At 40.4% G+C, this 24,852-nt stretch overlaps 1 protein-coding gene across 2 annotated transcripts in view; it reads right to left on the bottom strand.

The window, feature by feature from the left end:
- Positions 1 to 17,657, bottom strand: part of LOC307015622 (myosin-9-like) — a 61,612-nt gene extending 43,955 nt beyond the window's left edge. For both annotated transcript variants that reach the window (XM_079644357.1, XM_079644356.1), the window contains exons 1-2: positions 17,447 to 17,657; positions 3,053 to 3,384 (exon numbers count right to left, since the gene is read on the bottom strand). In XM_079644357.1, the coding sequence (XP_079500483.1) occupies positions 3,053 to 3,379 (327 nt within the window). In that variant the 5' untranslated portion in view covers positions 3,380 to 3,384; positions 17,447 to 17,657. The remainder of the gene's footprint in view (positions 1 to 3,052; positions 3,385 to 17,446) is intronic.
- Between the last annotated feature and the right edge of the window lie 7,195 nt (positions 17,658 to 24,852).

Genomic DNA, 24,852 nt, shown 5'->3' on the forward strand with positions numbered 1-24,852 from the left:
AGTTAAAAGCTAACGCTAGGCTATAAAGGAACAACAGCACGGTCACATGACTTCACCACCGCTAAGCTAAAGGTGGCTAATGTTGGGCTACAAAGGAACTACAGCACGGTCACATGACTTCACCACCGCTAAGCTAAAGGTGGCTAATGTTGGGCTACAAAGGAACTACAGCACGGTCACATGACTTCACCACCGCTAAGCTAAAGGTGGCTAAGGTTGGGCTATAAAGGAACTACAGCACGGTCACATGACTTCACCACCGCTAAGCTAAAGGTAGCTAATGTTGGGCTATAAAGGAACTACAGCACGGTCACATGACTTCACCACCGCTAAGCTAAAGGTAGCTAATGTTGGGCTATAAAGGAACTACAGCACGGTCACATGACTTCACCACCGCTAAGCTAAAGGTAGCTAATGTTGGGCTATAAAGGAACTACAGCACGGTCACATGACTTCACCACCGCTAAGCTAAAGGTGGCTAATGTTGGGCTATAAAGGAACTACAGCACGGTCACATGACTTCACCACCGCTAAGCTAAAGGCGGCTAATGTTGGGCTATAAAGGAACTACAGCGTGGTCACATGACTTCACCACCGCTAAGCTAAAGGTGGCTAATGTTGGGCTATAAAGGAACTACAGCACGGTCACATGACTTCACCACCGCTAAGCTAAAGGTGGCTAATGTTGGGCTATAAAGGAACTACAGCACGGTCACATGACTTCACCACCGCTAAGCTAAAGGCGGCTAATGTTGGGCTATAAAGGAACTACAGCACGGTCACATGACTTTACGTCACTAACACTAAGCTAAAGGCGGCTAAGGTTGGGCTTGATGATGTTAATTCATCTCATTTAGACACTTGTTAGCAACCACCTTTTCTAAATTCACCAGTGGGGTATTTATTTATGTATATTGATTTATGTCGTAGAACCAAAATGTAAATTATATTCAGTTTCTGTTAGCCACAAACCTTATTTCAGGCTAACAACCAAAAACACATTTAAATAAACCATTGACTTTGAGATGGGAAGCATGAATTGATAAATTGCTTGCTCATTAACGGGTTTTTGACTCATTCCTGCAACACTCTTTTGAACATGGAATAAAAAGCGAAGGAACAAGTGGAAGAGGAGGGTCGAATCCTTCCTAAAGACAGGACGTGTGAAATATATAATGAAGAAGATTTGTCCTCATTGACTCTAGAATCAGAATCACTCTCAGACGCAGTGCATGGACGTCTCTAAAAAATGAGGAAGTGCTCATGGACTCAGCACTGATTCAATAACAAGCTTCCCTTCCCCCCACCAAGAGTTTCTCATGATTTGTTACCCTCCTATATTATTATGTAATCTCAACCCCACCCTGCTGCAACTTTGAACTGAAGATTGACCGAGCGAGCTGCAGCTACTCCACATCCAAGTATCTCAGGTAGAAATGATCTTTTCTGCTTTGAACATTAAAATCCACCTTTATTCCTTTCCATAAAATCCACTACATGTTTCCTTTTGTGTATCTGTTCCCCTCCTACCATCATCAGCTGCATTCCTGTGCTGCCCTCCCAACATTTCTGTACCAGGCGTCTCTCCCTCTGTTATACACCCGCTCAGTCTAAAAGACTCCAGAGCCCAGAGGCCCTCTAACCGAGCGTAGCCTGGGTCTCGGGGGGGGGTGGGGGAGACAACAGGCCTGTGTTGATATGACCGGGTCACACTACACACAATCAAAGAGACCAAATCACTCCCAGCCCCACCACATGAGGATAAAAAACATTAATTATGGCGGAAGTAATAGCAGTTGGAACACATTTACATTCCATGTCCATCGATGCAAAATAAATGGACGCCCATCCTTCTACTTCTCTAACTATTTGTCTCACATCTCTCATGGTGCATTGTTCCCTGGCAGCTTCCTGTTTACAAGATAACTCCAAACACAGGGAGAGCAAACAAGACGGGGTGCAGAGGGAGAAACGCTCGCATAGTTAACAGATGTCAGAGTTTCTTTGCAGTGACAATTTGCGTATAATGGTTTGTCTTGAACAGTGGAGCCTAATGAGATAATTAGGAGATTAAATGGTTTGGAGACGGGCCATGACAGATTGTTTTCTTTAAGCCAGAAGGGATTTCGTAACAATTCAAAAGAAAATTCTTCAAACTAGGGCTGGGCTATTCGGGGAATACCAAATATCACAATATTTATTTGGAAATGCTTTGATATTTTCCCCATTGTGTTGGGCTGACTATTGATGCTTTCACAAAGTAGTCCCACATTGAGATCTTTGATAAATTATCATTAGTAATCCGGATATAATGACTTGGTAGTTAAAGATAAGAATTGGGAAAAGAAATCCCTTTACTGAGATGCAGCCTTAAAACTAGGAAAACACACCACTTATAGAATAGGATATGCCCTAACATTCTAATACTGGCCAAATTTAACTGACCCATATATTCATCCCAATTACAGCAACTTCCAAAATCTAAGATCTGATGAGTTAACATTTTACCACATCTAGTTTCCTCGTCTCAAAGTCAATGGTTTCTGGAATGTGTTTTTGTTTAGATGCATGAAATACAGTCTGTAGAGATTTTTTGTTCTATGACAATAAATATGTCAGTAAATACCCCACTGGTGAATCTAAAACACGGGTTGCTAAGAAGTTTCTAACTGAGACAACTAAACGTAATCATGTGTAACATAAGCCACCTTTAGCTTAGCGGTGGGGACATCATAAACACGTGTTGCCACAGATGTTGTTTCTGCTAAATCAAATGGTAAAATCTCATTGGCTTTTTGTCGTTGGAGCCGTTCAGGGTCAGGCTACAGAGCAGAACCCAGATCAAAAGCACGCTGAAGGCTCTTTGAGCAGTTTTCTCTCACTGATCGCGCCGTTATGTTAAATGCTTGTCGTTTGTTTCTCATGTGTTGTGTCTTGATATCTGTCTGTTGATGTGACACATGGAGCATTTCAGACTTGATCTGACCATTAAAGTATTATCGTATCGTACAACTCCATTACGATTGTGCACCCTTGAAGGCTGCGTACTCACGTATATGAGCCCAGAGTAGTATCTCTCCTTCAGGTTGTGCAGCACCGACGCCTCGTTCAGGCAGGTGAGCTCGGCCATGTCCTCCACCTTGCTGAACTTGGGCGGGTTCATCTTCTGGATGTCGTCCTTGTTGACGCGGACCTTCTTCGCAGAGTCGGCCAGCTCCACCACGCACTCGTCGCCGCGCTCCTCCTTCACGGAGCCGCACTCGAAGCCCAGGCGCTCCGAGGGAACCCATACCAGCTTCTTGGTGGCCCAGTCGGCCTGAGCCAGAGGGTTGTTGACCGGGTTGCGGTCCACGTACAGGAACTTGTCTGCGGCCGACATGGTAGCTGTTTACAGAGAGAGGAAGGCAAGGCAAGTTTATTTATATCTTTCAACACAAGGCAATTCAAAGTGCTTTACAAAAATGAAAGACATTCAGAAAATGGCATTTAAAAGCCGTCATTAAAACGCAAAGATAATAAAATAACATAAATACATGGATAAAAGTTACAGTGCAGTGTGAGATATGAATAGTTCAATTAAAAGCAGCAGCAAAAAGAAGTCTTCAGCCTGGATTTAAAACTAGTAAGACATACAGCAGACCTGCAGGTTTCTGGGAGTTTGTTCCAGATGTTTGAAGCATACTAACTGAAGAGAGAGTGTTTCTTGTTAAGGAAAATTGGTGTTGCCATGAACAGTAGTTAGAAATGTAGATATCAATTAGGGGTCCACAACTAATCGAAATGTCTTTGAATTGGCAATATGGACTAGTGGAATATGCAAATCACAATGACATTTTTGGTAACAGAAAAATATGAGAAAACAGGATATGAAATCCTTGTTTTGTACAGATCCTCTTTTCAGAAACAAAATGATTATTTTTAATATATTTTTCAATAAAAATGTCAAAAAGTTATCATTCTCCTCGATATTGTGAAATCATAATGCAATATCAGGCAAAAATAATTGCAATTACTTATTTTTTCTGAATTGCTCAACTCTAAAAATCTATCTCAAACAATATTTAAATCTAAGGTTTGATTTCAAGTTAGATGATTTGTAATGTGTGTAAATTTTCCAACCACTAGCCTCACTTCAAACAATTCGAATATGACCATTGAGTAACGTCCCATATGTATCGGGCCACACCCACATTCCTATTTTGAATATGTATGGGTCAGATGGTTGTGTACTGCCATCGAAAAGAGAGTGTACTTTGTAGATAACAAAAATAATTGATGAGAAAAACACATTAAGAACTGCATTGATCGCACAGACAGGAGATACTTGGGGAAACTCTGGTGCCAGCAGTTTGGAAACTGAAAGTAATGCATTTCCAATATACTCCAAAGGCGTTTATGGGCTTAGTGAATGAAGAAATGATCTGGATTTATACAGCAGCAGAACCATCCAAGACGCATCGCAAACACACACTTACACAGGCAATGATGTCAAAGTAACAGTGCCTCTTCTTCACATTATATTTGAGACGTTTAAAATGTCCTATAATGCGTGCAATAGTGGCTTGGAACATGCCAGGGGCCACCAAATTTGGGTTTTAATATCCAAAATGTGTGGTTTCTTTTTTCCAACTGGCTAGCTGCTCCAGCACCCTGTGGAAAGCCTTGGCATTGCGACACGTCTTCAATAAAATCTGGCAGCAAAGCAGGCAGAGGGATGTGTTTCGTGTTCAGGGCCAGACCTTTGCTACCCTTTCATCTTCACATGCAATCTCTGAGGAATGCTCAAGTCTCCACTGATGGGATGTACGGCAGGAAGAGTTTGCTGGAGTGAGGACGGGTCGACATAAAACACAACCATGTCGAGCGAGGCTCTGCGATACTTCTTTTGCAAACTGCTGTGAGCAATAAATACAAATTCCAGTGGCTGGACCCGGGGAGGAGCAGAGATTTAAGATTATTTTGCAGTTTTTCGGAGTGATCAAATAACTGTCTGCTGGTGGGAAGGCAGCATGTCTGTGTTGTCATTACCATGGTTGGTTGGGTATCTGCTCAGAAGCGGTTAGGGGAGGGGAGTTGGCTGTGGGTGATTTTGGATAGATAACGAAAACCTCTGCCTGGCCCTTATCAACTAAACACTTCCAGGGACTAAACCCAGTAGGTTCATCAGGAAACAAACGTCCCCTTTGTTCATTATTCGTTTGCGTTTATTTCTTCCTCTGAGAAACCATAAAGATAAAGGATCGAAGCAGTAAAAGGCAAGATAAGAGAACAAGTGGGGTATACAACACCACTCATCATGCCCTTAGTCATTTACTGTAACATAAAGAAGTGATGACCATCTGTAGAACATGACGGCATTTACTCAATTATTAATAGAGTGGTTTTCCTTAGTCATGTTCTTTCTTTCTCTCGTGGTAGCCTTGGTCACGTTCTCTCTCTCTCGTGGTAGCCTATCTTTCGTTTCCCTCGTTTGTTTTTTTAGACAGATTTCGGTTGTGTCAATAGAAAAAATACATTAGAATACATTCCTATCCCCTTACATGGATACTAGCTACAATCAATAGGTAGCAGTGGAGGTGTGTATTCACTAGGCAGCAAACCTTCCAACCAACCTCCAATGGAGGCAATGAAGTGTGATTTGTACCGAACAAATATGTTTTCTTATGTCTGTAAAATACTGTACTAGTCGAATGCCGGAACAACTCTGCAACACCAAAGAAGTGACAAAAATCCCCTCCTGCAATTTGCATATTGAAACAGTTCATTTCACAAATATTTGATGATGATTTGGGAGGCAACTACATAAAGTTTCTCATAAGAATTGCAGTAAACTTAAACTAATTGTTGATGTCAAATGCATAATCAACGACACTGCTAATTTCTTATACAACTACATCATGTAAAGGCATATACAGTAGACAACAAGCTCTGCAAAAGCTGCTGCTCCTATAATACACTTCTGAAAGCTCCCACACAAAGCATGTTGTTGACGGGGAGTGCTGCGGGTTAACCCATATAGAAAGTGGCTAGACCAGTGCGACCAGTTTGGAGCAAGAGGAAGAAAGAGATCTGAGCCGACACACCCAACTACAGCGAGGGAAGAGACACTCGGGCAATTAACTGATCATGGTTTGCTTTCACTGACCGCGAGGAGACCATCCCAATTATAATTCCTACATGGCGGGAGAATGACAGTTTTTTCACAGCAGCACTAGGGTGGTTGGCCTTTTTTGGAATTGTCTCACCTCCAATAAAAAAAAAACTAGTGACCACTGAGAGGCTTTTTGCGTAACAGCAGAGGTCAGGTTCAACCCAGCATAACATTTAACCGTATGTATGATAAATATCAGCTGGCACCGTTTCATATCTCCGAGAGTTTTTTGCGTCGCATTGTTGGCAGTGGGGCGAGGTTTCCGTGCCAAGTCTCTTGCTCAACATCAGTAAATACTGCCTTTACACAACTCTGCAGAAGTTAGTTTAAATGCAGGAAAATGTGTTTAAAGAGCAGATGTGTATTTGAACGAATAGGGGAAAAACATTGGATTAACTTCGAGAAGGTCAACCTACAGGTCATTTCATAATTTAAACTTAATCTCCAAAAGATTCTTGATATTAGTTTACTATATTTTTCAAGGATAATGTGAGCGCTTCAATTATTATGATCTCACTTATATTGCAAAACATAAATCACAATAGTCAAAAAAGTTTAATTTCGTTTCCAATTTTTCTGCCATAACATTCAAATACTGGCTAAATTGAACTGACCCATATATTCATCCATCTCCAACTTTGATCCTCAATATCATCAACTATGCTCCTGACAAAATGCAGTCCATACAAACAGCTTTCCTCATCTGAACTGAAAAAAAAAGTGTCCGACCCTTGAGAGCAAAGGGAAGAGGTTGCTGCGTTTAACAGGGTTATGTCGGCCCCGTCTGTTCCGGCACATTAACCCCGAACTGTGAGAAAGAAAGCAGAGCGAGAGCCATTCTTCTCATGACCCCTGCCTCCCTCATGCCTCCATCAGACTGCGCTACAGCTGACGTCCATCACAGCTACACCGGCCTCCAAACTCATCTCTAATATGGACCCCATCCTGAACAGAATGTGGGGCAAATTAGTCCTGCTTTACCTCTCAGCTGGCACCCTCCGAACACCCCCCTCCTCCTCTCTGTTGATGCAGTCTTTTCAGGGTTGCATTCCTCCCGTACTCACCCTTTATCAGGGAGCAGCAGCATTCCTAACATTTCTCAATGCCTGCCCCCCCCTCCCCTTCTTTACATCTCTCAGACTTATTGTATGGCTTTCCTTCCCGTTTCCCCCTCCCATCACACCGGCAGTCATGTGTGCCTTTAGGAGTTTCCTCACTCATGGGAGATCAGCATCATCTGGCAGTAGAGCTGCATGCATCGAACAGACCTAAGTGCTCTCATTTCCTTTGTGTACGTTCCCATGATCCTTTAAAATTCGCTGCATTACTCGCTCCACTACATTTGGATAAGTTGGCCTCATGCTGGGTTGAATCCGAGCCATGGCTGATGATAAACCCGGTAGCTTTGTTGTTTGGCAAAAGCAAGAACAAAGAGAAGAACAACACGCCTAAAGATGAGTGTTGCTAAGGCTCGTTTGCTTTTATCATTGTACTCGAGGTGCAGGTATGCATCATAGACGCCATAAAAGAAGCAAATTAAACATTTCTATCAAACACAGACACCATCTGTTGCTGCAGTCTAATGGATTAAGTGTGTATTGCAACTAAAGGGTTGTTTTCATTACCAATTAATCAGCCAATAATTTCACATTAATTGCTTTGAATGCATTTACCTTTAATTAAAAGTCAGCCTAAAGATCATGTCTTCAAATAAGGGCTGGACAATATGAAGATAATACAATATTTTGGACCAAATATTTCAATCGATAGGGGACGATATTGTAGTGTTGACTATCGGTGCTTTTTAAAAATATTTATTTTGATAAATAATCGTCAGTAATGAGGATTCGTTGACTTTGCAAGTAAAGGCAACGAATAGAAAAGCTACAAGTCTGAGAAATACAGAAAATGTGATTTACTTTAGTGTAACGCATTTAAAAATGCAGCACAAACTTACAAAACTGGGATATCCTAAATGTATACAGATGGGATACATCGTCACATATCACAAAATCAGTATAACCCAACTTCAAATGATATTATCGTCTCATCAATAGGGCAAAACCAGAAAGATATTGACTATAATCAATTTGAAAATCAGTAATAGTTGGTACTTTTACATGATCAATATTTACCCATTACTTTTCTACCAATCAATTCAAGTTCAAGGTACAATATGCGTAGTAAAGTCTGTTGATATCTGCCTCAGTCCGACGCTTGCCACAGATAACTCGGTGACACACTTCCAACCACCTCTCCGGAGAGTAGCTTGAAGACTAAAATTACACCAGAAGCTATTCTAGGTAGCGCTGTTCTATATTGAAAGTTTAAAAAAAAGAGGGATAAAGAAATCGAAGGCCTTTCCCTTGTGTAGGCGGAGGGTTGTAGTAAGACATGGATGTTGACTTTGAGATAGAACAGTGTGCATAGAGGCACCCCCCCCCCTGCTTCCCTGGCTCAGATTCCAGCCAACTCCATAATCCCGTAAGAATCAAGGCTTCTCGTCACTTTGCAAGACGCTCAGCTGTGAAAGCATCCACTATCTATTCTGGCGAGACCCATTTACGATGAGATTAGCTGGGAGATAATCATAACAAGGATTACTCATTAATTGAACCCATGGCACGTCGAAACCAAGCCATGGACCAAAATCCTTGAACGTTATCAAACCTGACAGAGGCACCGGTAAAGGATTAGGCTGTATTCTAAAAAGGCCCAAATGAGAAACATACCTCACTCAAAGGGGGTTACGTTTTCTTTCATTTGATATTTTGTGATTTAGGAAAACAATGGCCCTCTTGGTATTTTCTAATGATGTACTTATTCATTGCTGCAGTACTATTCCATTTTCTGTAATCAGAATGCCCATATGAATACAGAGTTAGCTGTGTTCGGGAAAAGCAGAACCATCAAATAAATATCACAAGGAAGAGAGGACCGAAGCCCGTTTTAGAAACCAGACGCGAGGCCAGAATGTGGTTGAACAGAGGAAGTGATGCAGTGGCCTGGACTTTGAGAAAGAAGCGTAGGAGAAACCAGGATAGGAAGGAGGGAAAAAAGGAAAAAGCGAGAATTGAATGTCCTTTTTAGTCCCGGTTGTCCCATTTGGAAGGCGCCTCGACCTAGGTCTTTATAACATTCAGGCCATACATCCATCAGTCGGACTCTGCCTTTCATTCCTTTCCACCTCAGTGAATCTTCCTGTAAAAACCAGGAGTCGAAACAACCTCTTCCACTGCATGACCATGTGAAGTCAAACCCAGCGAAGGGAACCTATAAACCAGCTGTGCTGTGTTGACGGCCCCATTGACAGGAATATTAATAGAATGCCTGAAAAGTCAATGACGCTGCAGCACCAACTGCATCCCATCACAACATTGCAGCTGGCTTTGGCCGAGCCTGTTGTCGGCTTCCAATGTTTATCTTACTCTTTCCAGCAAATACTCCCAATCTCTAGCTCAAGTGTCAGGACTCTTGGGTCTTGGCTTGGAAACTGTAACCCCCCCCAACAAGCGAATGATTTACTGACTTGGAGCGCATTTCTCATGAGAGTAGCTTTGTTGTTTGGCAAAAACAAGAAGGGAAAACGAACAGGCAAAAAAAGCTCGGGTGTTGTTTTAGCTTGCTTTGTTTTACCATTATACTCAAACTGCAGGTAGACGTGTTGGTCGCCATTAACACGTCAACTGAAAACCATCTGTTGCTGCATTCTAATGGCTTAAGCATGTATAGAAAACAGAGACAAATGCTTAAAAAGTCATCCTCGAAATGACGTCTTCATACTGTCAGACGATGCTCAATTTGAAACCAAGGAATGTTTGGTACTTTTACAGGATTATCTATATACAAATATACAAATGCAGACACTATTTTAGCTGCAGTCACATCACGTAGTGCAACCAATTTTCATTATCAATGAATCTGCCAATTAGTTTTAAGATTAACAAAATGATTGAAAAGTCAACCTCAAGGTGACTTCTTCAAATTGTCTTTTTGTCCGACCAACAAGCCAAAACTGAAAGATATTCGGTAAACCATTTTTTGAAACTAGGGAATGTTTTGTACTTTTACAGGATTATTTGCTCATACAATTACTGACAAACGTAACCTTTCAGCGATATTTTGGCCAACCCCAAAAGCTATTAAGTAAACTCAAATTGAAACGTTGTACTTTTAAAAAGGAACGCAACATACAGTATTTGCCCATTCATTTTCTGACAATCAATTAAGAGTTTCAGCTCCAATTTGGACATTTAGCAGTCTGACTCACAAGCCTGCAACAAACACCTCACATTTCAAACTACCACTCTCCAGTTTAAGTGTCAGGACTGTTGTTTCTTGGCTTGACCACTGTTAACCCCCTCAGTCCACTGATTTACTGACTGAGTTTCTTGAAAGCGAGAGTGGGTGCCAGCCGCGGACTGGCAAGGTACCGAGTCAGTCAAAACTCCTTATGGTCTCACACGTCAGTACTTTCCCTTTCTCCCCTTCGCCCTCCTTCTCTAGAAGTGGGAAGGGTGGGGCAAGAGGGGAAGGAAGAGGAAATGACAAAGTAAGAAAACTATTTTGCCATTTGTGGAACTTGTCGAGTCTTTCGAGGAGGAGGGAAGGTGGCGTTTCTCTGCGAGCACACGCTGTGAGAAGCAAATTAGGCCCTTGTTGGAAAATAGCTGCACGGCATGACAGACACTTTAAACAGTACTTTTCACATTCCTGCCCGACCGGGATCCGATTTCACTCTGATCTATGCCATCTACCATTTACAACAGGAGGCGCCTCGAGATGTTTGGACTTAATCTGCATTACTTTAGCCCCTTTGAACTGTATGTCCATTTCTTTTAGCTTCATATTTCAAAAGTGTTATCAATGGGAGTTAGTGAACTACTTCCTGGTTTAACCAAATCAAAGGTAAATGTCATTGAGGCCAATTTGAACTTGGGTGTTGGTCAGATAAGCACATTATGGTCCGAGTCATAGAACAAATTCCACATCTATCATTCAAACAGCTACCCAAGTGCACCATCGAACACACGATTGACTGGTTATTTGCCAAAACAGAGCAGATACCGCACTGCACCAGAAAGGCCTTTTACTGGAACACTCCACAGTATTGACTTGGATAGATAGGTGGTTACGTAAGCGCCAGACGGTGAAAGAATGCAGAGGGGAGTTAAGATACACATTTCAATTTGTCAGCATTGCTTATTTTCTGAGGAATGCTAAACTGGCCCGGCCATGTCTTCTATTTCTGACAGAAGCAGTGAAATAAATCTAAGATGAAGTCATCCCATCTGCTCCTATGAACTTAAACTTTTTATCCTATCACCAGACAATGATACTTCACCCTTTTGGATGACTCTTCTTGACCTTTACATCACTTGTTATCTCTACCTAGGGCACTCATTCTCATCAGACACTCAGTGACATCCAAGTAGCCACATGTTAGTCCCACATCCTGGACATCTGGTGTGCAACACAATTCTGGACTGACATGGGAATAAACCGTCCAATGGTAGACAGAAGACTCATTACACAGCATGTTTCAAAGTTCAAAGTGCAAAAATTAGTTTGTAGAATATGTGTTGTGCAACTACTCTTCTATGGTATTACATGGCAGGTGTGCAGCTCTCACACACACCCAACCACGGACACACAACCACAGACAAAGTCTACTTCCTTACTTGTACAGCAATACAACCCAGTTTTACCACAAACGCCTCAGTCATAAGGGGTCATTAAGGGGTCTCTGCTTCTGAATAAATGCATGACTTTACTTTAAATGTCATTTGGATAACCTGTACAAATGCATTACTGAGTTACATCAACTAAAACTGAATAATAATATATGCTCATAATGATTATACGATATAAAATAAGGTTTTTACGTCAAAATCGTGTCCTCAGGTAGGGCGATTCAAATACGAACACTCTTTAAAATTGGCTTTGAAATATAATTTATTAGTGCCTCTTGTGTTCAGTCCAATGTCAGAAACAGGATATTTTTTTTGATTCAACAAGCAAAGTGATATACTTTAGCAGCACTAAAAGTAGCAGAGAAAAAACATAAATGCACTTTAATATCGGTTTCTTGCATTATTCAACCCTATAAAAACATCAATAAAGAGACTTCCACCTTCAACTATTTTCTACAAGGAAGTAACGTGGTGAAATTCACCGCCAAGTGCTGACTATGACTTCTTCTTAAACAAACAGGAAGTTGCTTCATTTAACCTCCACCGCAGAGGTCGGAAATCACCGATCGAGCATTACCTCATCACTGGTGCCACAAAACAGAAAGCTGAATTATCTGGAGAGCCGCAAGTATCTCTCACAAGAGGCCAGGTCAAAGTCTGTGATCAGAAATCTGAACAAGGCATTGCTTTAATCCGAGTCAGAGTGCAACTATTTCCTGCTATTGTTCGGCCCTCATTGTAACCTTACAGGTGCTGTGAGGGGGAGGATGGAGGAAAGCAAGATAAACACAGAGGAAAGGAGGCAGGGGGGGGGGGGGTCGAGGAAATGAAGGAACACAGGCGGGAGTAAAGGGCACAGAGAAGGGGAGGCCAAGACACAATGAGGAAATGTAAGAAATAAATAGGCAGCGAAAGGAAATGGGGAAACCCAAAACACACTGCGCAGATGTATCCTCAGGCAAAGTCAGCCCAACCGTTCTGACTGAGGACACTTCAACATGCTGTTCAACTTGTTTTGGACTTTTTACTTGTAATCTGTGGTGAAACGCTACTACGTTTTCTAGTACTTTAGTTCAAATTCAGGGTACTTGTACTTCATTTGAGTATTCTCACTTTGTGCTACTTTATGATTCAACTCCACAACATTTTAGAAATCCATATTGTACTTTTTAGTTTACTACATTTATTAGACAGCTTTAGTTAGTAGCTACTTTGCAGATTATTAATGCTAAAAATAATTTAATATGTCTTTATTCTGAAAGGGGACATACCTCATGAGAACTTTTGTAATCAAGTATATCTTGCTACTATTTTTTTACTCTAGTATATTTTTGAATGCAGGACTTTTTCTTTACAGAGTATTTTTACACTGTTGTATTCTTACTTTTACTCAAGTAAAAAGATCCAACTCTTTCGCATCAACAACTTTATAAGAAAAAAGAAATTATTATTATTATTATTATTATTTACTCAGTGAATTTGAGCCAGTACGAGGACTATGAGCCAGACTCTCACCACATAGTGAGAAAAGTCCTGATCAGCTCTGCCATGGTTAATGGAGGATCTTAACAGTCTCCGCTCTGACTGGAATGTGTTGCCTGCATGAATGAATCTCAGCTGACTGTGTAGGAAACCAGGAGAAGCATGACGCTTCACCGCCCAGCAATCATCCACGACATTTATTACTAGAGTTAAGTATGGCTAGAAAATGCCTGAGCGATATACTCAGAAAAGAAACTGGGGAAAGTCCAACCGGAAGCCTCCTTTGAAGTGTTAACATGATGTATTTTGTTGAAGAAGTTGGCGGACATTAGGGATGCAACCGACATTGTTTGTTGTTAATGTTTCATCTCAATACTGTCTTCATTGATATCTTAAGTCAATACATTTTTAAGTGGATCTTTTTGTCCAAACACTATTGGATATATATGCCATTTAAAACCATTAAAAGATTATAGGAACCAAAACAGATCCATATTTGGAAAGTATCTTTAAGTAGCACTAGACGAGGCCTGAGTGATGTACTCGGAAAAGAAAATTGGCATGGTGCAACTGACATATTGTACTTTATTGTAGAAGTAGTTGGCGCAGATTAGGGTTGCAACCAACGGGTCTTTTTGTTTCTGATTAGTCTTTCAAATATTTTTTTTAGACTGAAATCTAAATGCCAAACAGGAGAAGCACATGCCCAAAAAGAAGCCTTGCTGAAGTGTTAACACAACATGTCTTTTCCAAATAATAGCACAAAAGCCAATAACATTCTGTTAACAACCAACTAAGAAAGAAAACAAGAAAAGCTTCACATTTGAAAAGCTGGAGCGAGTGAATTCTTTGCATATTTGCTTTACAAAATGACCAACAATTAACCAATTATCTTTCCACAAATAGTTTGAGTTGTAGCTCAAGTTCAGCAGGTTTTTAAAAGCCTTTCCAGCCTGTCACCCTAAGGGCTTCTCTCCTCTTATCCTGACTATCTGAACTCAACGCTTGATTTAACCTATAAATGCAGTTAGAAGGGCACAAACCTAACAGATAAAAGATTAGACATTGTTGACATCCTCGAGAGTTCATCCCAATAAACATCCCTGTGTTGTTTGTGTGTTACACGGCCCTCCATTTGATACACTCCTTTTCTAAAAAAAAAAAACACACAATCTTACTAACTACCTTCAATAAAACCTAGAACATCCACAGGCATGTTCCCTTGAGACGTTGTCATATTGGGAAGCCTGAACAGCCTGGGCCTCTTGTTCACATTTTAAGACGTCTGCGTTTAATTTGGCCTATCCAACAGTACACATCTCTCCCGGGGGCCCAGAGTTTGGACATTGCTGACACACGGATGAAGGAATGTAACGATCTCTGCAGGGGTCTTCATAACACTGCTGTAACTGGCACTACACGAGAAGAACTGGCCTCCAGAGAAAGCCATTGCACAATTCATTACTAGAACTTGATTTATGACTCGAGGTACAACAACAGGATATGACATGTGTCCCCCAATGTGGCCCTTTTAAGGCTACATCTGATATGGCTTTCTAAAGCTCACAACATGGAACATATGACTGCCAACAAAGTGCGGTTTGTTCTCCGATATTGCAATAACTTTTTCAGCATGAATAGTCGTTTGCACAATCGCTGGGGAAACAAAATGTTATTAATTGTGGTGAGCGCATACTGTGTTTTTAATAGCTTCTTGGCATCAGCTGATTGTAAGAGTATGGTTATGATTACTACAAAAAAAGTGCCGCTCACACACACTCCTACTAACACTTCACACAATGAGAAGCAGGTTTGGGTGCCCAGTTTGACTGCAGGTAGAGTTAATGCATGTTTTTTTGTGTTAAACCTCAGTCAGATCCTTTGCTAGCCTCAATGTCAGCAGGGCGTGCTAGCATACCAGAGACTGTTTGCTTACCAGAGTGCAAACACAATGATGTGCCATCAAACAGAGCAAACAGCAATTGCGCAGACAAAACAAACAGGTGTGCACAGTGAGGCACGGTGAGAATGTGACACTTTTTACAGATCTGGAGAAAGTCTGACATATTTCATAAAAACATGAAGTGGGTTAGCCGAGACATGCATTGGTATTAGCCTCAATTAAAGGTTAGTTTCCTGTTAATGGGTAACACTGCAATAATCAGATGTTATTCTACCGGTTTTCTTAATGTTACAATAAGTGTGTACTTTGTCCTACTCATACTGTGATTTTGTTTGATCTATATAGGTATTTCACATTTGCTTATGTAATTATATCAGTACAATATGATCCCTCTTTGAAGTTCTTTGTTATATTTTCTAAATCCGGGGTCTAAAAGTCAATGGTGTCTTCAAAGTCTTTACAGCCATAAAAGGCCACTACTACATTTTAAAATGACTTGGCTTGATATTGATATATTCCATAAAAATTGCAATGCAAAAACATGCACGCTGCCTGTTCATCAAAGTTGGCCACACTTTAATTACAAGACAAACTTGGTGATTTCCAGCCTGGCATTCTGAAACCTGGCTGATATCAGAAGCAGTTCCAATGCATCATGCACCCTAGGCTTGGAGCAATATGCATGCCAAATGTTTTTTGTCTAAACACTTCGTAATGTCAGGCATTCAAAGGCCACATCCAAAACGTGTTTTATGAAGGGTATTTTTAAAACCCACACATTTTCCTTTTATATTTCTCGGGTCCAATATTGAGCTGTATGCAAATGTTTTACATTGTTATGCAACTCTGTAATATGTATTAGTCATTTTGGGTGGTCACTCCTCACTCATGTTTGAAAGATTCCATGGGTGACTAAAAAAATATATTACAAGTAAGGACAAACAAATATTTATATTACATTTTCAGAATATCCTCCAACCCTTGTGATTTTGTTCAATTAAGAGTGCACAAAAGGTCAACAACTCTGATCATAGGAAGTAGTAATTAGATGTTAAACCTAATTAAAAGTACTAGAATTGAAATACTAGGTACTTAAAAGTACAAATATTTATTAAACATCATTTTAGTTTTGCAGCAGGTAGAGGTGGAGCTTAATGTAATGACTTTTTATATCACCAGGTAAATTAATCCATTATTTATTTTTTAAAATCATAATTCATTCATTTTTTTAAAAAAAATAATTGTATGAACCTGCAGAGTAACTAATGTAGTTAACAAGTAATGCAGAGGAACCAAAAGTGCAATATTCGACTCCAAACTGTTGTAAAGTAGCCTCGAAGTGTAAAGTAGCACACAATGTCAAGTACAGTACTCGAGTAAATGTACCGAGTTGCTTCCCATACTTTCAACCAACTGGTCAAAGCAGTATCCAACTAAATCTGTGACACAGTCAAATGTATTTGCTTGGGGGCCCATTGAAACCCCTTCAAAGGCCCCGGTATAAGCATCGGGGTTGAATAGAAAGAAAAGTCAGACATGCAGATGACCCGAGAAGAAGCACAGCGCCTTTTCCTTTTTTTGAAGTCCACCGGTAAACCAGTGACGTCATGCCCGCGAGCCAGACATATTACTGGCCACACACAGCGTCCGTTTCCCACCAACCGAAAAAGTTTAACCACAAATTATGAATACACATTAACTCATCCGGTGTCCAATAAGGGTGCAATTACTTAAATCTCATTTTCATCCAACTTGAACTCTTAAACAGACCCTTCTTCTTTTTTTTTTGCAACTCATTCACGCAAATCACTTCCTGCCACCACCAACCGTTATGGCTTTTTTAGTTTAACGGCTATAATTCGAATTTAAAAACGACCGTTACAAACATGTAACTCAAATGTCACGTATGTTAGAGTCGAATAAATTATATAATGTAAGTTAAGTGCTGTAAAAAAGTGAACTAAACCTCGGTTAAAAAAAATCTGTTCAGGAGGTGTCCACCCATCTGAAGCAAGGCACGTTTATTTGTATAGCACCTTTCAACATCATTCAAAGAGCTTTACAAAAGTGCAGAAATACATGATAAAATAGCATTTAAAAACAGTCATGAATAAGCAGTTAACTAGCCACCCCGTGCTTCCTGGTTCATGGCATTTTCATTGAATGAGTTAAGGAAAGAGTGCCAACATGGCGGTGAAAAAGTGTGCAAAGAATTACCTGCTTTCAGAGGGTTTCTAACAACAGGCTCAGTCAGCGTCGCCGTGAGTCAAAACTTGTGTTCCTGTCGACGGGTTCAGGCTAAACTACGCTGCTCCTTCTTCCTCTCTTTCTCCACTCCACTCGTTTTTTTCCTGTTCCTCTGCCCTCCCTCCTCTACTGGGTGGCTGCTCACTGGTTCGTTTCTCTCGGTACGTAGGCAGGCAGCAGCATGGAAGTCTGGAGAGAGGAAAGGATCCAGCTTTTAAAGGCGGGACTCCGAGAGATGCTAAGTGACGCATGAAGCTCAAAATGATAATAATAATTTACAGGAACAGGATAATATACATTACAAGTAGCCTATTTGCCATTTATGTATTTATTTATTCTATGAATGTATGAGAGATTATTCCAGGATGGAGACATTATTTTTTATCTACCCTTCATTGAAGTTTTTTTTTTAGTGTACAGTTAATTTAATTTTGGGAAATGTCGTATTCATACAAAGAAATGGGCTGACTCCAAACCCAATTTTTGAACATTTTTACCAATTATTAAAACAATATAATAGCACTAATTAACACATTATGAATAGAAAGGCTGATTTTGCATTTTAAAAATATTTTAATCTGAAATATGAAACTATATTTTTCTCTTTTTTATTTTGTATGTAGAACTTTTTTTGGCTCTGACATTATTTGAGTCAGAACTAATTTATTTTTTTACTTTTGGTCACATCCCAAAATAAATTCTCATGTGACCCTAATCCTCTTCCTTAATTACTTTATATGTCTACCCCTGGTCTACCCCTGATACAAAGAGCAAGACTAGATACATAACAATAACAATGAGTACAAATAAAATAAGTTATAAAAGAAACAGAAAGCTTTATATCACAGAATCATAAAACATTGAAACAGTGATACCACTAAAATTACCCCAAAGTCTTTAATTAACTTTTAGCCCTGCTGGCCTGGAAACTAATTTAAAAGCACACATTTTCCCCACCCAATTATTAAATTTGGAACAACAGGAAGGTTCAATATAAAAGACAATCTCTATCTTATGAAAAATGGGTTGAAATTTTTATTTTATTAGCTACATTTTGAATTGTTTTACCAAGAATTGTAGAATAAAAATATAAAAAGTACCCGTATGTGGGCCCATAGAGCATGCGCAGTTGAGTTTTCCCTTAAGCCCCGCCTCCTCTGTCAGTCAAATGAATGGAGTGAGAAAATAACTCTGGATTCGGCTTTTAGAGCATTTCACAACTTTAAGACCTTAATGATTTAAATAAGGGCTATCAAAGTGTTCGTACTGGGTAGTTTATTTAGCTAAAAAAAAAAGTATCCGCTGATTTACAGACGTCTCTTTCCCAATGTAAGTCAATGGAGAAAAGTATTTGTGTATCCAACGACGTAATGGACTGACACCCAAGTTGTAGTACCGCCGTTTTGCCACTACGAAGATTTGCTTCAACTTGTGCCCTGTCTTTGGGCTTTGGTAGTCAGTACTCAGTAGGATCCCAAATAGCCATGGGTGCGGTCCAGGAGGAGGCGGGACCTAAAGCGCATGTCCCGCCCCCTTTTAACCAATGGCTGGCTGCGCTGTGTTAAGCCAACACACTTTGGACCAATCAGAAACGCGGAAGAGTGACAGCAGCTGGGCGGGGCTTAAAGCTGAACTTGAAAGAGTGTAGGGGAGAGGAGGGAGGGCAGAGAGGGGCACAGATAAAGCTGTGTTTAATGAGAGAGGTATGTGCATACTAAGGATTTTTATGACCATATAAGTAGCAGTGACTCTCTGGATGGACTGCATCACTAGGGCCTCCCTAGTGTGTCAACAAGGTCTAGCCTGACCACAAGTCTGCTTTAAAAACAAGTCAGGATTTGAAGGTATTCTTGTCATATGGACATAAAGCTACAGTAGTTGTTGGCGAAAAAAGTCCAGAGCTCCTCCAACAGTGAAACATACAATATACAATATAATATACAATAAAATAAATACTGCTTATTGTAATAACAAACAGATATAATTGTCACGGCTGGAGGGCAAGGTGCAGGACCCAAATGCAGACTATTGTTTGAAATCCAAAACACTTTTATTGCGGAACTAGGCCAGGCAACAAATTCAAATAAATAAGGCAAGGCAAAACGTAAACATCTCTCAGAACAAAATCCTTCCAGCAACATCAAGAATCTCACAAAGACTAAACTAAATGCACACAGGACTAATCACACAAACAAGACACAGGTGAGGAGGGAGGAGAAAACACAGGGGCACAAGGTGAACACAATTGGGTAATCAGGCAGGAGGGAGCACAGAGACAGGAAGCAACAGACAAGACGGGGGGGTTCAAACTAAAACAGGAAAACAAAGACAGATCTACTAGACAGGACAAAATAAAACATGGACAGATCGTGACAGTATTTGAAAAAATGTGAGGGAAGACTGTTCGATATATTTCTGCTGTAAGGCCGCAGAATATCAAACAAATCCCACACATACTGACATGTCTGGGCTCATATCAGTAATGTGTGGTTGTTGCATCAAATACTCTCATTCCACCAACTAAGGAGTTTCAACTGTAACAAATACCGGCAGTACTTTTAATTAACTGTAACTGTACACTTGCCATTATGTGATATTGGAAGCTTGATATAATCATAGGTATTTATCCGTGTTGGATTTGGTTTTCCGAACAGGGAGGATGTGATATGCTACTTAACAGCGCGAAGCAGTTTAGAGTTTTGTGTGTTTTGGCAGAAGGACAATTGGGCAGGATGGATATCGGCCCACAGGGCCTTGAACCTCACGCTGTTGAAGAGCTCATGTCACTGTTAACTATAAATAATGTCACCCTACTGGCTCGCTGTTTCCATCAAGGGAATTTTGTCTGACTGCTTCATGTAAACAATTTATGCTTGCTTGAGTTCTACATTCTGGAAAAATATTTGGATGAAATCTTGTGGAAGAACCTCCAGTTTCTGTTTACCGAAACACATAATCAGTTGTAATTATAATTCAGCAAACATGTGGAATTGATAATGAAATACTCTTGTACTCAGAAAGATTAGATTAGATTCGACTTTATTGTCATTGCATAAAGTACAAGTACTAAGACAAGGAAATGCAGTAGGCATCTAACCAGAAGTATAAAACAAGCAGAAAGTGCAGAGTTATTCATGTTGTAATACAAATATATACATCTGGGAGATATAAATACGAGTATACTAAAGGAAAATGTAGCAACAAACAAACACTTTTTTACAAATTCACTATAAAAACTTGTATATAAGAATTGCACCTGTGCTTGAACTATTGCGCTAGTCTTTGACATGTTGCTACAACCCACCTGTGCACCTGTCGGGTACATGATTACATCAGGAGATATCGTCAGTGCAGTGTTTTTCTCTCACAGGTTCCTATCACTCAAACAGGTAAGCCTAGATTCAGGACCAGACATGTTGGCACTACATGGGAACCGCTTCAGGTGAGGATCTAATTGATGTGAGGGAGGGAGACACTTATTCAGCCTCACTTCACTCCTGACATGTGTTTGTATTGGCTCTTGGAGAAGGCTCGTCTTGTTCTTGAGAACTGTATACAACAAGCTGAAGCGATGTAGATACAAAGAGGACTTGTTTATTTGCCACATGATGATCCAACAGATACCTACGCCACACACACAGGGGGCGTGTGGCGTAGTGGGTTGTCCGTAGGTGATGGGATCAGGGGGTCACAGGTTCAAACCCCACTGCAGTCAGCATGTCGTTGTGTCCCTGAGACACTTCACCCCAAATTGCTCCAGTGGAGATTGTCCACAGTATTGAGTATGTAACATGTGATGTAATATCTGGGAAAAAATATGTTTTTAATTGGAAAAAGAAAGTAAAGAAGAGAAGGGAAAAGCAACACAAAAAAAGAGATGAGTTGAAATGATGGATCTCGAGGCGACAGTTGTGCGTTGCTGCTGCCAACATTTACTTACAAATATGGAAAAGTACAATGTGAACCTGTTTGCTTCCAATAAATCTGCTGAGATTCAGACTGGATTATCTGAGCCGAGTGGAACTGAAGCACAGGGCCAAAACCAGAAGAGAGGCATAATGGAAAATAATTATTTTTGCACTTTCTGAGTGATACATGGTTCAAAAAAATGTGATCTGTGCCACACACTGAGATGGAAATATGATTAAGTGCAACCATGGGTATATGCACCTGAAGGGGGTTCTCAAAGCAGTCGGCGGGCGGTACCTGGAAAGATGCTTGAGGCTAAACAATGTGAAAAATATAATTATGATTTGATTAAAAAAAACAAATTTTGAGTCAAACTTGAACACCATGATTAGCGTTTTAGAGTGTATAGAAATTATTGTTAGCAAGCAAAGAGAAAAGCATAACAAGTTAGCTAAAGGTAATTCATAAATAGTTGGCATTGTTATTTTTAAATGGTTGAAACGGATAGCTAAAGTAATGGAAATTGTTGTTATCTTAAAGGTGGGGTAGGTAATTTTGGAGGAACCAGCTCGAGTGCGCTAGAATTTGAAAATACACAGCCGGAACAAATCTGCCACTTCCTTACAAAGCCCCTCCTCCAACACACGCGAACGCGCACATGACCAATGAGGGCACGAGATAAGTTTGTGCAAAGATGGAAGGCTGACAGGCAGGTAGGCCATCCAGTTATTTTAGCCGGGCCGGCTCAGATGATTGGTCGTGCTTTTTACAGCGCCACGGCTTCCAGAGATGAATTTTTTTAAAGGTATTTATTATCAAAGCATATAATGTATTCATTGCTATTGGGATGTTAAAGATGGGGTAGGTAAGTTTGAGAAACTGGCTCGAGATACACTTTTTGTTATATTCCATGGAATGCTCTTAACATCCCGATAGCAATTAATATCTGAAGTGCTTTGACAAAAAATCCATACAAATATCTCATCTGTGGAAGATTCATAGTTTAAATAGCTAGCATAAAAAGTAATGGACACATGGTTGAAATTGTTAGCTAACATTGTTCATAGCTGGTTCAAATCGTTCGCTTAAGTACGAAAGAGTTGATATCGCTAGCTAAAGGAATGGATACATGTGAGCAGTTAGCTTGAAGTAATAAAGAAATGGTTGAAATTGTTGGCTAGAGTAAACATGACCGCGGATATTGATAGAGGGTAATTCTGAGTTCATCTTTCAGGAAAAAGAAAGGAGAGAAAGACTTGTTTAGAGGAATAGTAAAAGATATTCCACCCTTGACCTCTTTATGTTATGTTTCCCCTTCTACACTTAAGTGATGATGCAGGAATAAGAAACAGATGATGCTGCTCTGAGCTCCTTTTGACGAGACCTCACGCTGGCCTAGGTGACAATAACACAAAGATACCTCTTATAACCAGACACCACAAACAGGGCTCAGGAATGGCTGGAATCCACCGACAAACAGGAAAATCCCATTTTCTGTCCAACGTGTGATTTACGTCCACGATGTGTCACTATGAGAGGAATGTGTCTGCGTGTTGTCCTATGCCCTCAGCAGCTGGTGTCACATGTATGTAGAGCAAAACATCGAACATTCAGCAAGCGTGCAGGGAAAGATCAATACATTTCCCACTCTTTCCCACTCTGGAATGGATGGGAAATATCCAACATTTCAGCTGAGAGGTCAAGGGTCACCATTAGTCACTTGAGCTGGACCAGATGCCGAGAGAGGAGGGGGAGTGAAAGAGAGAGGGACATAAAGAAAACAAACTCATTCACATTTCATAACAACTAAAAGTTCAAATATAATAACAAAAACAGTTGTGGAATGTCATGAAATACATTTACTCAAGTACTGTACTTAAATACAATTTAAAGAGTCCTCTCCTGCCGATGTTCTGGTGTATATCAGTATGTAGTGTCTCTACTTTAAAGAGTCCTCTCCTGCCGATGTTCTGGTGTATATCAGTATGTAGTGTCTCTACTTTAAAGAGTCCTCTCCTGCCGATGTTCAGGTGTATATCAGTATGTAGTGTCTCTACTTTAAAGAGTCCTCTCCTGCCGATGTTCTGGTGTATATCAGTATGTAGTGTCTCTACTTTAAAGAGTCCTCTCCTGCTGATGTTCAGGTGTATATCAGTATGTAGTTTCTCTACTTTAAAGAGTCCTCTCCTGCTGATGTTCAGGTGTATATCAGTATGTAGTGTCTCTACTTTAAAGAGTCCTCTCCTGCTGATGTTCAGGTGTATATCAGTATGTAGTGTCTCTACTTTAAAGAGTCCTCTCCTGCTGATGTTCAGGTGTATATCAGTATGTAGTGTCTCTACTTTAAAGAGTCCTTTCCTGCTGATGTTCAGGTGTGTATCAGTATGTAGTGTCTCTACTTTAAAGAGTCCTCTCCTGCTGATGTTCAGGTGTATATCAGTATGTAGTGTCTCTACTTTAAAGAGTCCTCTCCAGCTGATGTTCAGGTGTATATCAGTATGTAGTGTCTCTACTTTAAAGAGTCCTCTCCTGCTGATGTTCAGGTGTATATCAGTATGTAGTGTCTCTACTTTAAAGAGTCCTCTCCTGTTGATGTTCAGGTGTATATCAGTATGTAGTGTCTCTACTTTAAAGAGTCCTCTCATGCTGATGTTCAGGTGTATATCAGTATGTAGTGTCTCTACTTTAAAGAGTCCTCTCCTGCTGATGTTCAGGTGTATATCAGTATGTAGTGTCTCTACTTTAAAGAGTCCTCTCCTGCTGATGTTCAGGTGTATATCAGTATGTAGTGTCTCTACTTTAAAGAGTCCTCTCCTGCTGATGTTCAGGTGTATATCAGTATGTAGTGTCTCTACTTTAAAGAGTCCTCTCCTGCTGATGTTCAGGTGTATATCAGTATGTAGTGTCTCTACTTTAAAGAGTCCTCTCCAGCTGATGTTCAGGTGTATATCAGTATGTAGTGTCTCTACTTTAAAGAGTCCTCTCCTGCTGATGTTCAGGTGTATATCAGTATGTAGTGTCTCTACTTTAAAGAGTCCTCTCCTGCTGATGTTCAGGTGTATATCAGTATGTAGTGTCTCTACTTTAAAGAGTCCTCTCCTGCTGATGTTCAGGTTTATATCAGTATGTAGTGTCTCTACTTTAAAGAGTCCTCTCCTGCTGATGTTCAGGTGTATATCAGTATGTAGTGTCTCTACTTTAAAGAGTCCTCTCCTGCTGATGTTCAGGTGTATATCAGTATGTAGTGTCTCTCCTGGGACATGTCTCCATGCTTTAATGTTCAAAAAGCTCTTTATTTTTCTCATACTGTCTGTGCTGCAGCACCTCTTTTCACCCTCTGTCTGAAACCAGAGCCCAGTCTGCTCTGATTGGTTAGTTGGCTGGCTCTGTTCTGATTGGTCAACCACTTAGAGATGTCCTGCCCCTTAGCCTATCATGTACAATGTGTTGGAGCGGCAGCCAATAGG

This window comes from Notothenia rossii (genome assembly GCF_949606895.1).
Source record: "Notothenia rossii genome assembly, chromosome: 8".
NCBI classification, from domain to species: domain Eukaryota; kingdom Metazoa; phylum Chordata; class Actinopteri; order Perciformes; family Nototheniidae; genus Notothenia; species Notothenia rossii.